Raw genomic sequence first — 16,348 nt, forward strand, 5'->3', positions numbered from 1 at the left:
TTCTGGCCTTGAATTCTCACAGTTCGGTATTGGTATGGAGATTGAATGACAAACAGCTGTGGAAATTTCAGTCCTATGCCAGATTCTCAGCCATCCTTTCTTTCCCTGACCCCTTATGTCAACTCATTTCTTCTACATGAACTATCCTGTTCAATTGCCATCTTCCACCCAGATTACATGTAAATTTCCAGTTTATTCTATCACCTATTCTCTGTGTCATAATTTATTGATATGAGAAATCCAGTGAATAATGAGAACTACAATATTTTATTTACGCTTGTATCTGCAGATTTTCTTTCTCACACTCATTTTAATGTGACACCTTAAAGGGAACAGTTTGAGGATGAGCTGATACGTTTCTTACCATCAGGTGTATGCCAGGGCTTCACAGTAGCTTTTCTTATTCTAACACACAATATTCATTAGTTTTACATCAGTAGCATCTTCATTAAGTATCATGTATAGTTTAATTAGTGTATATTTCTATTATTGCCCATTTATATTTAAGACTTAGATATATTTCTTATTCTAATTTCAGCACCAATGTTCTGAACACAAATATGAACTCAGTAAATGGATTATTAAAATATTTTAACTTAGAGTGTGTAAAGTATGAGTAGAATCAATAACGGGCTTTTTTTTTTTTTTGGTGTCTTTCTGTAACATAAACAGGAACCATCAATGTCCCAATATGGTAACATGGTGAATGAAAAATGCTACACATGACACTTTTTTCTGCAATGGAGAAAATATAGTGATAAAAATAATCTGAACAAGTTCCGCAGAGCCTTTGTTTCATTTAAGTGGAACAAAAGCCACAGAAGTAGAAGACAATAAAATGATGCTTTGCTAAAAGGATAAAGAATGCGACCCAACTCTATTAGTGACACACACTATGAATGCACTCCAGTTAATAGCATCTTTTAGCAATCGCTACTTTTTCAATTACAGTGATGCTAAGAAATAAATAGACTAGGGGAGAGAAAAATGGTCAGAAGACACCTGAATCAGACTAGTTCTTTGGCTGATTTTTTTTAAATAACCAACTCTTGAGTAAAAAAGAATCTAAGAACAGTTTACTGATAGAGCATGGACGGGCATTTTCAGAATCGAGAAATGCTCAGTATGATTGGGAATGCATTGCCCCATCTCTGGTGGTCTTAGTGGTTCATTCCTAGTGTGCTGAGCAGCAGTCTTCTCTTCCAGCTGGGTTCTGTTGTGATGTTCCGAGAGGCTCCATTATGGTAAGGGGTTGCTAACTAGGTGTGATGCTACAATTTCATGCACTGCGATTCCTCTGGGGTGTTTCTTCCTGTTTTTTTCTAAGTCCTAAATGACCCTACTTACACCAGTCCTTTGCCACATGTAAAACTGGCTGCAAATGCTACCCTTCAGGAACATCTGAACAGAAATGCAGTTTTATTTCTTCTTAAGGATTTTTTAATTTTTATTCCCCCCTCCCTTTGTTTTAAAGTGGCACTCTGGCTACTCTTTAGGGAATGTGGCATTCTGAGAGAAAATAACGGAAATGGATAAACCAGACTCTTCACGTATCCTCACAAATGGAAAGATAAAATACAGATACAGAGGAGAAAGTGGTCAGAAGATGTGTTATAAATCCCATAGCTATGATATTGGGCTGGGTTTAGCATTGGTTCTGTTGATTTGTGAAGGCAAATCTGCTTTTCTTTAAGAACGTGGGACAGCTCCTCCTGCTGAAACCTCTTGCCTGGGTGTCTCCTGTGGGTTGCACTGAGCTCAGGACCAGCATGGCTCTGATTAGGGCAATTCTGCAGAACCCCTCCTCCTGAGTATTCTTCATCTCTGCCTCTCACCCCTCTGATTCTTGCAGATGCAATTTGAAAGTCTATCAAAGATGTCAATACCACTCATTTAAAACAAACAAACAAAGTTAGGAAATGAGGGAGAGACATTGGTAGATATCAGAAGAGATGAAGTAAGGGAAGGCCAGAGTTTTAAAGTCAAAAACAGTGTTTTCTCTCTTTTGTCCTGTGTATAAACATTGTCTGAGGACTTTTCCAAATATTGATCTAATGAGGGCCTCGGATTTGGGAAACAGAAGTGAGCCTTTCTCATGAGTTGCAGCTGACACTGACGCTCCTGGTCATGGAGTCAGGCCTTAACCACAAAGCTCCTGAGAGTGCAGCCATCCTTTAGGTTAAAGATGAGTGGATGCTTACTCCTTGGATAGGCAAATATGAGGAAAAAGTAGAACACAAGAGTGTCACTTATTATTGATGATCTTTCATTTGACTGTCCTGTGAAATTCCAAATCGAGGAAAGTGACTGGTCTGTGACTGCTGAATTACCTGCCCGTGGAGGTCACAAATGCAAACACTGGCTTGAGAACCACCAGCTCTTTGTGAGAGGTTTCTTAGATCTTCTGCCACATCATTATCAGAAGTGACCACACCCAACATGTTCAGATGAAATAGTGGTGCATCCTGTCATGGCTCGTGTTTACCTTGTATTCCAAATGTCTTCTCAGTGCTTCCTTGCCACTGAAGGGCTATGCATTTATCAGACCTTAGGGAGTATCTTAGAGTCTCAGAGAACTCAGGAATGACTGGAGCACCATAGTATCCATAGTTACACCAGGCAGCAGCAGGAGATTAGACTTGTTATCATCATATAACTAGCCCTAGTGGACATCATGCACTTTTTCAGGCTTCAGTTCCAGGTATCCATGTAAGACTAGGTTAAGACTCAACAAACTGAACCCAGATTAAAATCTCATAGTGAGAACTTCATTTGGGCTCTGCAAGACAAAAAGGCTACAATGTTAGTACAGAGCAGAATGTCTCTGAAAAAGACAGGAAGATGGGACACTGGAAATCACTACAACAGCGTCTAACCCTTCTACTTGAACACCACAGTACTATAAAATACATGTTAGCCAAGAAAAAGTACCCTTCTCTCCTGCTCCTCAATCTGTCCACAGCCCCTGCATTTCAGAATTTATTTAATATTCCAATTTCTATGTACAATTAAATAGGCCCTCAGTGCTTTTTGTCCATTGTTTTATAAGAGGATATCTTGAAAAAAATTAAAACTAAACAAGCCACATTGCCTTGAATGATTTAATCATGTACCTTGCTGTCAAGATTGGTGATGGTTTGATAATTGGTGTTAGTGGGATCCTAACATTTTAGAAAAGTGAGTCTGTGGAAAAGCCTGACCTGGTAGCATGCCTCATAACCCTGGCCCTGGGAGGCTGAAGCAGGAAAACCAAGAGGTCAAGGTCAGTTTGAGCTACATAGTAACAAAACAAAGCATAAAACAACCAAGAAAAAAAAAAAGGGCCTGTCTTATCCCTGACTCTAGAAATGTGATGTTTTCACATAACTTCTAATTATGTGACACTTGATATATATGTTCTTTGGAAAGATTTACATTCAGTTAATTCATAATTAACATAAAAATGTTAGCCAATAGAAAACAAAATATTTTAGCTTAATTTACTAACAAACCTAACCTGTGATAGGAGCCTGTGAGACGACCCAGGTTGACAATTTGTAGGTTTGATTCTTTATGGAGATAAAAAGACACTTAAATTTCTCTGTAGACACAAGCATTCTTCAGATTTGGACACAGGTAAAAAGGGGTTTTCCTAAAGCAGGTATAGTTTGTGCACAACTTTTGAAAACTGAATATGCTTTATGGGGAAGACTTTGAATGAAAAACAAGGAACTCCAAATAGTTTAGAAGGTGAGTGAGTAGAGGCTTAGAGGGTAGCTGGGTGGAATCTCCTCAGGCTCCATCTTGATTTGTGTTTTATTAGTGAACTCCACTTATACAGCAGAGCAGGTGTGGAGAGAGGGGAAAGACATGGCCTCCAGACCTATGCTCTGTCCCTGCCATGGTGGCTTTTTCTTTTTTTCCTTCTGCTCTTTTTAAAGGACATGAGCTTGAATGGCAAAGTTAAACATTTCTCATCCTGGCAATCCACCTACCATTGATCCTGAAAGCCAGTCCATGTCGTGAGGAGGTTGCAAGCTTTGAATATATCTCTTTGTGGTAGGTTGAGGTGATGGTTCAGAGAAAAAGGAAGCTGATTCCCCAGCCCCAGGCCAGAGTCATACATTTTATTTCTATTCAGTACCACACCATGTGAAGCTGACACTTGCATAGAGCCAGGCATAGATAAATCATGATACAAATCTCTACAGATGAACATAAAACTACTGGATGCATACGATCTACTTCATCTGTATATCACCAGAAAAAAAGGAAGCACTCCCTGCAGTACCTGTGTGTCGAGGGTGGCCCTGAACAATGATCTTGTCGGTTTCCTTGGAGAGATGTGTTGTATGATCAAGCCTTTCTGGATTTAAAAGACCTTTTAGAAATTATACCATTTCCAAGTGGCTTAAAAATCTGTGATTAAATTGTTCCATCTTTTTAAGGATATTCACTCACTCCAGTTTCAAATATCAAAGTGTATACAGACATTCACATATGTATATCACACATCTGCACCACAGTCCAGAGTTGGCCTGCAGGATATAAAGAGATGACAGTCTTGACTTGGGAGGAGACAGCAATACTCAAGGGGCCTTGCCTACTCCCAGCTCTTTATCAGTTAATAGCATGTCATAGAATTATGTTAATGTTGGACAGCTCTCTTTTCATGATTCTTCAACAGGCATTTACAGACACCGAAACCTTGATTGATTAGTCTGCATATCGAAGGAATTGGTCTCTATTTTTATTAGATGGATAGAAAAACAAATGATTAAAAAATGTTGGAGAAAGACTTAAAGGAAGATTTGATGAATTCTGGGGAAAAAATTTTTATAATCTCTGTAGAGTACATAAACTAAAACTACATGTAAAAATGAAGGGATCAGGGAATGATTTTGGTCAATATTACAAAATCATCATCTGCTAACCAAGTTCAAAAAAACGGATCTATAGGGAGTATTCTGTGCTTTATCTCAATATCCCAAGTCTCCCTTTGACTTTCATGTGTACATACAGCCTGGAAATAAAGGTCATTACTCAGTACTGCTGTGAACCTAGACCCTTCACTCAGGAAAAGCTCAGATCCTCTCTTTAGAGAGAATCACTGCCAATAAAAGGAAATACATTTTCCACATTAACATCATCAGCTATTCTCAGTCTGCGCATCAGTAGGTGACATCATAGGTACCTGACAACACAATTTGCAAACGCACACAAATCCATGTGGATTAATGAGTGTGGGATTTAAGGTGTTCTTTATAGAGTTAGCCTTATTACTTTAGAGCCTTAAATTCCACCAGCAGACTGTAGAGCTCTGTACGTAAGTACGTATATGTCCAGTGTCATAAAGAGGTCCAGACTGACAATAAAAAGTGGCTAACAGTGGAGGTGGCTCTGCAAAGGGATTTTTTTATAGACACTTCCAAAATTTCCACTCCCTCTCTGGCATTGAGTAATCTTAAAGAAATTGAAAGATAGGGAAGTTTCATTTAGAGGGACCTTCTGCCCTGCTTAGCTGAGGTTTACCTGTTCAACATGAAATAGTAATGCACTCAACTGCCCAACTTCTATTAAATAAGCTGTGGGTCCTTCTGACACTGGTGAAAACTGTAGGCTATAAGTAAGAACTGAATGAAACACAGGAAGGAGCTGGCAAGTCCTCATGACCTTTATAGGACTATATTTGTGTTAATGCATGGAGGAGAAAAAGCCTGCATTCAGACTTATAAAGAACCTGACTCACTGAAAATGCATTGGTCATTAACAAGGGAACTTTCTGTGCTATCTGTTGGAAAGATGGCAGACATGGGTGAGCACATAAGGATGGGCAGTATGATGTTCAGTCTTCTCCTTCTCAGCCTGAAACCACCACAGTGTCCTCTTTACAAAATGGTCTAGTGAGACTCCAAAAAGGCGTTCTCACTCGGAGGATGAAAGCAGTTATATTTGGATCTTAACTTGTGTGGAACAGTCTAGTGTACAAAGGGAGGCAAATTCAAATCTATACTAGAGTGTGCATCTGCTATGTAATTAAGAGATGCTAAGCCTGGCTGGACTGTATCAACCAAAAGCGCTCTCTCTCTCTCTCTCTCTCTCTCTCTCTCTCTCTCTCTCTCTCTCTCTCTCTCTTTCCCCTCTTCCTCCATCTCCTCCTCCTCCATCTCCTCCTCCTCCATCTCCTCCTCCATCATCACCTCCTCCTCATCTTCTTCTGCCTCCTTTTTTATCTTCCAAACAGAGACAGGTAGGCAGCACTGTGAGTCTCAGATTTGAGATTCAGTAGGAAATGTGGAGTTAAGAGTGTGGGGCTCTGACAAAGATCCTTAATTTAAAAGTTCATACAGTGACACTTTAACACTTGGTTTATACTTCATGGATGATCTGCAAATAGACTGCAATTACAGAATGTGTATCTGCAATTGATTCTTCCCCTTTTCAAAATGGAAATCCCAATCTCATTATGATAAGAGAACATCCAGAGTCAGGAAACTGGGAAGGCAGGACGGGTCATGCTGCTGACAGCCCAATGCCTGCACTTGAAGCCAGTGGTCTCTGATTATGTGAGTGGTGGGTGGTGACACCAGTGGCATATAGTCACACAGGTGGCATTTGGTGGTGTAAGTCATCTGTTGTCCCCAAAGGAAAGGAAACATAAACTCTCCTGGATATCAATGAAGCCACCATTATTCACACCATCTTTAATCCTATGAAGTTTAAGAAATGCCCATACAAATACCCTCTTCCACTTTCTGTCCCTAGCTTTCTGTGGGCTGTGAAATGCCTTAAGAAGCTTCAATAATGATTCACAGACTTGGTGCTGGGTACACTTGTGTGAGTCATAATCTGTGGAAGAATTTAGAAACTACCTGCTAGACTCTAGGTACCACATTGTCTGTGTATTACTCTAGACTAACAGCCAATAGCGAGACCCCTGTACCATCGGCATCTCATCTACAGATTTGAAAAATGCCAACTGTAGATTGAAACTATTTGGGAAATACTTAAATATATATAGACTTTTTTCTTGTCGTAAATCCTTAAACAATATAGCATGAAATTTACTTAGCATGCTCCTTGCATCAACATTATAAGTAATCTAGGGGCAATTTAAAGTAAATGAGAGAATATGTATAGGTTATATGTAAATGTTATGCAGATTTAGATAAGAGATTTGAATATCCTCAGATTTTGGTATCTACAGGATCTGGTCTGTGAAACAACTCTCTGGATACTGAGGGAAGACTATTGTAAACATTAGATTTTGTGAGCTCTGAGAGACCCGGCTACTGAGTTCCATTCCAAACATAGATCTTATGGTTCATGGTACAAAGTCGAGGTCAATGAATACCATTAGCCATGTATAAGATATTTCCAAGGTCTGCACACATAAAGATTGGAATATGTATTAGTTGGTTTTGGTGGTTGAACATTATAAACAAATTAAATAATATGAAATGTTACCATAAACATAAACTTTATTAAGGTATAATAATCAGGAGATTAGCATTTATTTAGCAAGCTTGCAGGATTTCAGTACATTTACATGTATGTTATCTTTGGCACTCACAGCAGCCAATATGGTGAAGTTCTGTCACCATACCTGACTTTCATAAGAGGAAGCTAATGAATAAGTAACAGGAAAACAATTCTAAGTCTACACTCCCAGTGAGGGGATATAAACCTGGCCATGTTTAAACTGTAAGAAACCTTGCCTTTAATCTTTATACCAAAACTACTTCCTATATCTGATCCAGGCAGGTTTTTGTTACTATGGCAAAATGCCCGACAGGGAAGATTCATTTGGGCTTGTTGTTTTGGAGGTTTCAGCCAATGGCCAGTTTGCTCCTTCGTTTGGGGGCCTTAGCAAGGCAGCATATTATAAACAAGACCCCCCACAAATACCAAAATTATGGTGGCCAGAAAACAGAGAGCATGAGGAAGTTGCCAGCATTCCCACCATCCTTTTCAAGGGACTTCCCACAATGGTTCGGCTTCCCTCTCTTTGTTTACCCTTCATAAATGTTCTACCACTTCCTCATCGTGTCACAGGCTGACAACAAGGCTTTTAACATAGGCTATAGGGACATTCTAGATCCATGCTGTAGATGTCACTTGATATTGAGACAGAACTTATCAGTAAACTGATAGTTGAAAGCTATTCTCAAGTTTTATGCTAAACAGCAATAAGTCATCAAGTGGATGGCAGCATGTATCTTAAGCCAAACCTCTATTTGTGTTGACTGAATAGTCACCAAGTGTGGATGAAAGGCTGAGCTCACAGTCACAGAGGACAAGTAGCAAAGAGGATGAGGGCATAGAGGATGGAGGAGAAGAGAAGGAGGTGAAGTAGGGTGAATATATAATCAAAGCACACTGTGTTTTTAGGAAAACATATCAAACACATTATTCTTTTTAACATTTACTATTTGTTAAGTAAAATACAAAAGTTTTAAAGCATGAACCATTCACTACAGAGGCTGCCTTGGGCCCCCGGTCTCCAATGGTGTACTGTGTTTCCTAGGCTTCCTGGCCAAAACACATGTTTTAGAAAATACTTAATCTCAATCTGGGTATTCTACCCTGAGTTTGATCATTCAGTTCCCAGATAAAAGACACACAACTTTTATTATTTACAATAAGCTCCAATCAGCAGGATAGCTGGACAAATATCTGTTCATCTAGGCTGCTCTTAACTCTAAATGGTCATGCTTTCTCGACTCCTAACCCATGGTGTTTTTCTCCTCTGTCTACCTTCTTCTCTTTCTCCTTGTGGTCTCTCCTGACCTCAAGGCCTGGAACACCAAGCCTTGTCTATCTCAATTATGCCCAGCTGTAGGCTGTATTTATTCATAGGTATCCTTATTCACCAATCAGAAATAACTTGGGGCAAGGTCGCATAGCCTCAATTAAGTCTACCTGTAGACTCTCTCTCTCATCAGGGACAACTAGATCTGGGCCCCTACCCCAACCCATACTTAGCATTGCATTATATAGCAACAAACCAAACCTCAACAGAACACCTGCTCAACCTATGTTTATGTTTTCTTGATGTGACATGGAAATACCTAACCTCAAATTCTCTGCTAGCATACAGTAAGTGTTGCTTCAAATCACTAAAACCTTTAGCCAGTGCTTTTTACTCATTCTGACTGCAGGATTCCCCTCCGGCTGTACAGGAAGGCCTCTGTATAGGAACTGCCTTCCAACAGATTAGTTTATGGTCCTACAAGGTTAAGAGTGATACATGTGAGTGGGGAAAATGGAGATGCACATTAAGAAGAAACATTACTTTTTGATCCAGGCAGGAAAGCACATATAATCTCCTCTAGAGCCTATGAAAGACGTCATTTTACACATGAAATTGTGTGAAATTGCTCCAGACTGTGTTTAACATGGTTTTTGAGAATAGCCATTTTCAGAACAAGCTTCTGGGTACCAGTTAGGGTCTCAGAGCACCAAAAATTAAATATAAGCAAATGTAATCTGTATACTGATACAGAGAACAGATATACACTTGTGTTAGCACATTGACTAGATGGGGCCAGTCCTCAACACTGCAGTGGGGTCTGTTGAGAATAGAGGAAGAAATGGCTTCTGAACACATGAAGAAAATATGATATAAAGGGCCTGTCTTGCTATAAAACATTTTAATAGAAAGGTGTATATTTAGTTGTTTCAAAGGCCTTTTCTACTTTTCTGCATGCTGTAAGAGTTTGGTATAAAAGTTATGTTTCAGAGTTTTGTATAAAAGTCTAGGCCTGACAAACTTGAGAAAGCAATCATGTTTTTCTAAGCAGTAAATTTTTAGCCATTTGCAAATTAGACTAATCTTAATATTTGACCAAAAGCACGATTTATGAGGGCTGAATGGAGACCATGAGATTTACACTACACAAAGCGCTGCCTAGCTTAACATGTCCTGGCTTTCAAACATAATAAATAAATCACATATAAAAAATTTAGAAGAAAGCTCTTTTGCATATATAGGGATTGTTGGTATCTTCTAATAGGTCATTTTACCCTTGTTATTAAATGACAGTGATCATTATAATGCCAAACATATCTTGACAGAATTCAGTTTATAAAATGTCAGCAAGTCTTTGGTTTTTTTATTAGTTTGCTCCAAATCAATTTAGAAATTTCAATAGAATGCTTGTAAGTATTCCCCAAGCAATGTCCATTCCTGACTTTCTACACAAAAAAATTACAAATTAATCAGATTTTCAAATTTCTGCATAATGGCTTTGCACATTTATTGCTTAATCCTATTATAAAATGCGGTTATGATTGACACATCACTGTGGAGATAGAAGTCAATTGAATAATATGTAGCAGTCAATTTTATTTGTAGCTTAATGTGCTGAAGTATTTTTTCCACATTTCCATTATTTATAAGTCTGTCCCTTAGGAGACTATATAGGAGAATTTGTTTTAAATGAGCCAATAATACCTTCTTTAAAATTTATAAGCATGACAGAATCATATCTTTTTTCATTGGTTGGCCACAGCATGCCAGTAAACAGAGTTTGAAATCTCTTCTCCTTGCTATTTATAGGACAAACACCAGGAAAGTGGATCTTGTTCAGGTTTGCTAGGAACTGGATTTCAACCACTCCATTAGAAAACTTCAAGAAAACAGAAGCTCTCAATAGGGACACTTCAGAAATGCTCACAGTGCTGTTTATGTTTTTATTTAAGTATTTATTGCTTTCACCATTACCTTAACCACTGTGGTTTGTCCTGAAACATAACATAAAAGCATGCAGATAATACCCAAAGGCTTTAGAGATTTGCTGTCAGGGTGCTAGAAATCCAACAGGATCTCAGCTCAGGAATGTGATGTGTTCAGTGACTACAGAGGTGGATTTCTGTGAATTGATGGTGAGATATCTTTTCTCACCCAGAAAATTTGCTTAAGGGAACACATATTCCTTTTAGAATATTGTGATGGGGGAGGGGGCACTGAAAAGGACTGGGGTTTTAGAAAGGGTATTCTTAAGAGTCTACCCAAGGACAATGTGAAGAGGTAGTTCAAGGGTATAGAGTAATGAGAAAAATTCCTATCAAGGAACAACGTGAATGGACATGGTCATGCCTGAGACTGGTATAGAGTAAAGAGAGGAATTCCTATCAAGGAACAACATGAATAGACATGGTCATGCCTGAGATTGTAATAAGGCTTTGGATAACTAGCTTATCTATTACTCACTTCTGCATAACAGACGCAGTTTCACACAATGCATGAATGCATGTGCACTTAAACATACTAAACTGGAGTATGCTATCCAAACTGATATCTAATGTCAAGTCTTTTCATATGTAAATATATATGGCTTTGGTATGTGTATATATATATATATGATTTTGATATATACATCAAATACACATACATATATATGTATATACATACATATATAAAATATATATGCACATACATGTATACACACACACACCACACGCATGTAGCATATATATGCCAGTTTACCTTTTTCTACTGTCTGTTCTTTCTAACTCCGGTTGACTTTGGTCATCCTAAATGTACCATAGCATCATTTTTTGCCATTGTCAAACAATTTGAAAACTATTGAAGAACTACTCCTCCATAAGCATCTATTACTTAGTGTCTGTCCTACGACATCACAGAAATATGTTGTTCCCAGGCTAGACTTTATACTAAGGGAACTTTTCTCATTTGAATTCTAGGGGCCAGAGGAAACACAGTTCTACCAGACCCAGGAACTTCTGACCAGCACCAGGCCAGTCAGACCCACCCCCCCTTTCCAGTTGGGCCACAGGTCGGTATCTTTCAGCTGTTTTGCATTAGGATACATTTAAGATTAAGGCTACATCAGGTTACATATAAATAACCAAATAAATAATAATGAGTTAAATCCAATTAACTCCAACAGGGCAAAGATGGTGATAAATTTTTGTATGGGAAGCTATATGACTACATTATTTATTAAGTACTCTCAAGAAAATATGTGTTTGCAAAAGACTCTTCTTAACGGAAAGGTTGGTTTTAATCATGTGGAAATATTTTTTTCCTTAAAACCTTCTACATCTAGGCTGTGGGTTACCATGCAGTTTTCTCGAAAGTAAAACTTTAATGACTGGAGTATGAAGAAAATTAAGTTATTTCAACCTTACTATAGCCATTTTTGAAATACAAGATGTGATTTAATATAAAAAAGTTAATGCAATTTTAATGCTAGTTCAGCTTATTGGGTTTGACAATACTGTACATCACACATAGCTCTTGCATTAATAAAGAAATACATTCATTATTTTTTAAAGTCCAATATTTGTTTTTTGCAGCCTGGCATGGGTTATATGGAGATGTAGAACACAATTATAAAAGGCTGGGCTTTCTTTAACCTCTGCCATCTACTGTGAAACTTTCAGAGTTCATCTTGCTTTTATGGAGAGAAATATCTGGGCCTTTCCCTCCCCGTTGCTCTCAATGTTGGTCCTGGAAATTAACCACTTTCAGTACAAGGAGCACTTGCCCAAGTGTAGAGCTTCGATCAGATTTGGCACTCCAGTCACCATGAACTCTTTCAATGGCCTCAGATCCCATCATCCACCTCAGAGCCCAGACAACTTCATATTGATAGACATGAAGAATGGGCACTGTCTACTGGGAGACATATACCTAGAGAGAGCTTATACAACAGGAGCCATTGGTTTCTCTGTGTCAGACCCTCATAATGTCATTCTTACCTCATGTGTTCACATGTTTTTGTGCTTCTGCCTATGTGTATACACAGATGTGCCTGGAAGCACAGGAGTCCTAACATCTTTTAATATTCTAATTCTAATTAGAATGACAGACTCAGGCAGTGAAGAAGCATGGCTCTGTGACAACCAGGAACAGCCATACCCTATCCTAAGCCCAAAATCCAGTCTTAAAAATTTGCATGTCAAGCCTCCAACCCTGTGTACAATCTGAGCGCTATCTTCCCTTGAAGCATCATATCGATTGACTGGTTATCTTACTCAGAATTTTGGGGCCAGACAACAATTTCATTATTATTTCCCAAATCTGATGATTGTTCTTTAGAGTAACTTGGTGTTACTTGCAAAGTTATTGGTGTGAATTTAGTAAAGTAAACAAATTCTTTGGGAGCCTATGGCTTCCTTTGCAAGGATCTGGAGGGTACTCTGGAGGGATAGCCAGAGAATGCACCCACCCTTATCATCATTCTTCAAATGAGGAAGCCTCCTGTCTCTGAATCTGCTCCTTGTATTGGAGAAGGAGGGTAAAGAAGATGACTCTGGAACAGTCTATCTGGTCTTAAACTTGACCTCTCCATGCACTAGATATGGAACTTCTATATAAAAACCATAAAACTCTCATTTGTAGAAAAAAACTCTCATTTTATAGCCAAAAAAGTCCCATTTGTAGGATAATTACAGCATCACAGTAGAGCCTGGTGATTATAATCTGGCATTGTGTCATGTCTGTATTTAAATACTTTTTCTATGTTCCAACAAAAGGAAAGCCAATTCTACATAAAGTTTCATTTTGAAACTTGTAGAGGAAAGATGTGAGATTATATTTTATTCCCCAGCTTCTACAAGAATATAACAAATGTCCTGGCTTAAGGACTCTAATGTCAAATGACCTTTGCTGTCATGTAGCAACCCAGAAGCAAAATCTTAGTATATTCCTCCAGTGATGACCCTAGTCTAGCACTGAAACAAGCTTTGTGTTCCACTGCTGCCTTTCACACCAAACAATGACCATAAAATCAAGAATGGACATACACATGGATTTCTTTAGAAAGATCTAAATAGAGTGAAGAGTATGAAAGAATTAACATAAAGAGACTTTTCCATATTTGATTTTAAAGTATAAGTATTTTATTTCTAGTACACTTTAGAACTTAACCTATACATATAGAGAGCATATATAGAGATATTTATGCCATTTTAATAGCATCCACTCATTTACTATCTTCTTTATTTTTATATCAGAAATATTTTAAAAATTTATTTATATGTGTATATACACAAATATGTATTTTTCTGCATGTACATCTGCACACCAAAAGATGGCATCAGACACTTTGTAAGCTGTCATGTGGGTGCTGGGAATTGAACTCAAGACCTTTGGAAAAGCAGTGAGTGATCTTAACCACTGAACCATCTCTCTAGCACTCCAGGAAACATTTTTTTTTAACTTTCCTAAATGGGCACGCTAATGACCCATATTAATGACTATACAATATCTCATCAGGATGGTACTATAACATAAGCTGCTTCAACATTTATGTGATTTAAAGTGTATTGCAAAATTTCATTCCTTTATCTCTTTCCCTTTGAATTCTATCGTGAAGTTACATCTTAGAGTATATTCTGAGTCAAATGGGGATGCATATATTTACCATTCTTGATATGCATATATTCCAAATTGCTTTTGAAAATGATTATGCTAACATCCATGCCCTCCAGCCACAGAGGTGTATAAAGGCACCACTAAAGGCTTAACATCAAGAAAATCTTTTACACTGTTTTTGTTATTACAATGCTTAAAAACAGTGTGTTATTACCTTTTTTGAGCCAAAAATATAATAAAAACCTTACCAATATCAATGACTTCTTTCTGAGACAATGTAGAATGAATTAACTGAGTACTTTAAATATATGAGAATTGGGATCAAACGAAACTTCAATTCAATTTACAATATGTAATGATACAGTATTTTTTCAAAAGGCATTTAAGCTCTACAGAGATTCTAAAATAAATTGAAATTTTTCAAAGAAATAAGTGAAACATAATGTTGAAATGCAATTTCTTCCTTACACTCTTCCTTTCTCAGATGGAGTATGCTTCTTTGCCACTTCTTCAGAAACTTCCCTGATAAAATGGAGGGATTGTGCTCTGAAAGGCCATGTCTTGTAGACATGATAGAAAGTAAGACAGGTTTCTCTTGTTTTTCAGCCTCTTCTGACGGCACAGCAGTTAGCCTCTGCTGTGGCCGGGGTGATGCCAGGAGGCCCCCCAGCCCTCAATCAGCCTATCCTCATTCCCTTCAACATGGCAGGGCAGCTCGGTGGTCAGCAAGGCCTGGTCCTCACACTGCCCACCGCAAATCTCACAAACATCCAAGGGCTGGTAGCGGCAGCTGCAGCTGGAGGCATTATGACTCTGCCATTGCAAAATCTACAAGGTAACCAACCATCGTTCCCAGATGCTGGGTGATGTTCTACTCATAAGCTGTTTTCTAAACTGGACAAAAAAAGTGCATGCTGAGTGGGGAGTGTGATTTAGGGTTGCCTCTACCATGAAGGACATGAAAGGCTTCTGCACAAAGCTGCATTTCCAGTTTTTTATGAGCTTGCTCAAGCCATTGTTTTATCAACCTGCATTTTCTCTCATGAACACCAAAGCCTTTCAGGCCCTCTGGAAGCACTTATGGAGGCAAGATCACTGTGGGACACACCATCATTTAAATGTGAAATCACTGTGTTGTTATTTGAAGACATAGTTATAATCTGACAAGGTCTTCAAATTTCCCACAAGCAAGGAAAGGTTGGAAGTTATTTATATCTGTGTGAGTGGTTGGCACACTACCAATACAAAGTGTCATTTGATGATCAATTTAATTATTATTTTGCCACTAAATAGGCTTTAGATATAAGTGTTAAACAAAGTATATTATTTGGGTTTTTTGGTAGAAGGCAGGCTAATTTTATTGGGAGAAAGTTCTCTGTATTTTGAAAAGTGTAACTTTTCTTTAAAAGTTTGATAACACCAACACTGGTTGATTTCCAAATTATTCACCAAAGAAAAAATAATTACAGCAAAAACCATTCTGAATAAGAATATTATGTCTACTACCAAACCAAGCAACAACAACAACAACAAAAACCACCTACTCTGGGATCACATGAAACAGTTTGACTTCTTCATTTATGTAAGCGTAAGCAGTTATTATTATTATTATTATTTTTACAGAATGAAGGTTTGTCTGGGTGAGTCCTCAGAATAACAATTCAAATTACTTTTAAATTGGTTAAGTGGTTGGTGTTTATTTGACTTATCAAATTGGTTAGAATGTCAATACACACGCTAAAGGGACAACTAGTGACTCTTGGCCCTCCATGCACTCTGTGTTCTGATATCCCACCCACTGTTGCTACTTCTTAACTTTCATTTTAATGTTTAAAACAAAGTCTCCCTTATACCATTAAATTGTGCCAAGTACCTTGCCATTCATAAATCATGCATGCTCAGGATACACTAATGCACGAACTTTGCTTGTTTCAAATTTGAGTGCCTGGGAAGCCAGGAACTTGAGATTAAGCAAATAAAGCAGGAATACACAAGGTGAAAGCAGAAGTAACAAAGTGTAGG

The 16,348-nt window shown here is 38.1% G+C and overlaps 1 protein-coding gene across 3 annotated transcripts in view; it reads left to right on the forward strand.

Moving 5' to 3' along the window:
* Pou6f2 (POU class 6 homeobox 2) overlaps nucleotides 1-16,348 on the forward strand; it is a 489,703-nt gene that overhangs the window by 225,672 nt on the left and 247,683 nt on the right. For all 3 annotated transcript variants that reach the window (XM_034509572.2, XM_034509573.2, XM_076939335.1), the window contains 2 exons: nucleotides 11,689-11,780; nucleotides 14,933-15,161. In XM_034509572.2, coding sequence (XP_034365463.1) covers nucleotides 11,689-11,780; nucleotides 14,933-15,161 — 321 coding nt within the window. The remainder of the gene's footprint in view (nucleotides 1-11,688; nucleotides 11,781-14,932; nucleotides 15,162-16,348) is intronic.

This window comes from Arvicanthis niloticus, chromosome 8 (assembly GCF_011762505.2).
Source record: "Arvicanthis niloticus isolate mArvNil1 chromosome 8, mArvNil1.pat.X, whole genome shotgun sequence".
Lineage (NCBI taxonomy): Eukaryota > Metazoa > Chordata > Mammalia > Rodentia > Muridae > Arvicanthis > Arvicanthis niloticus.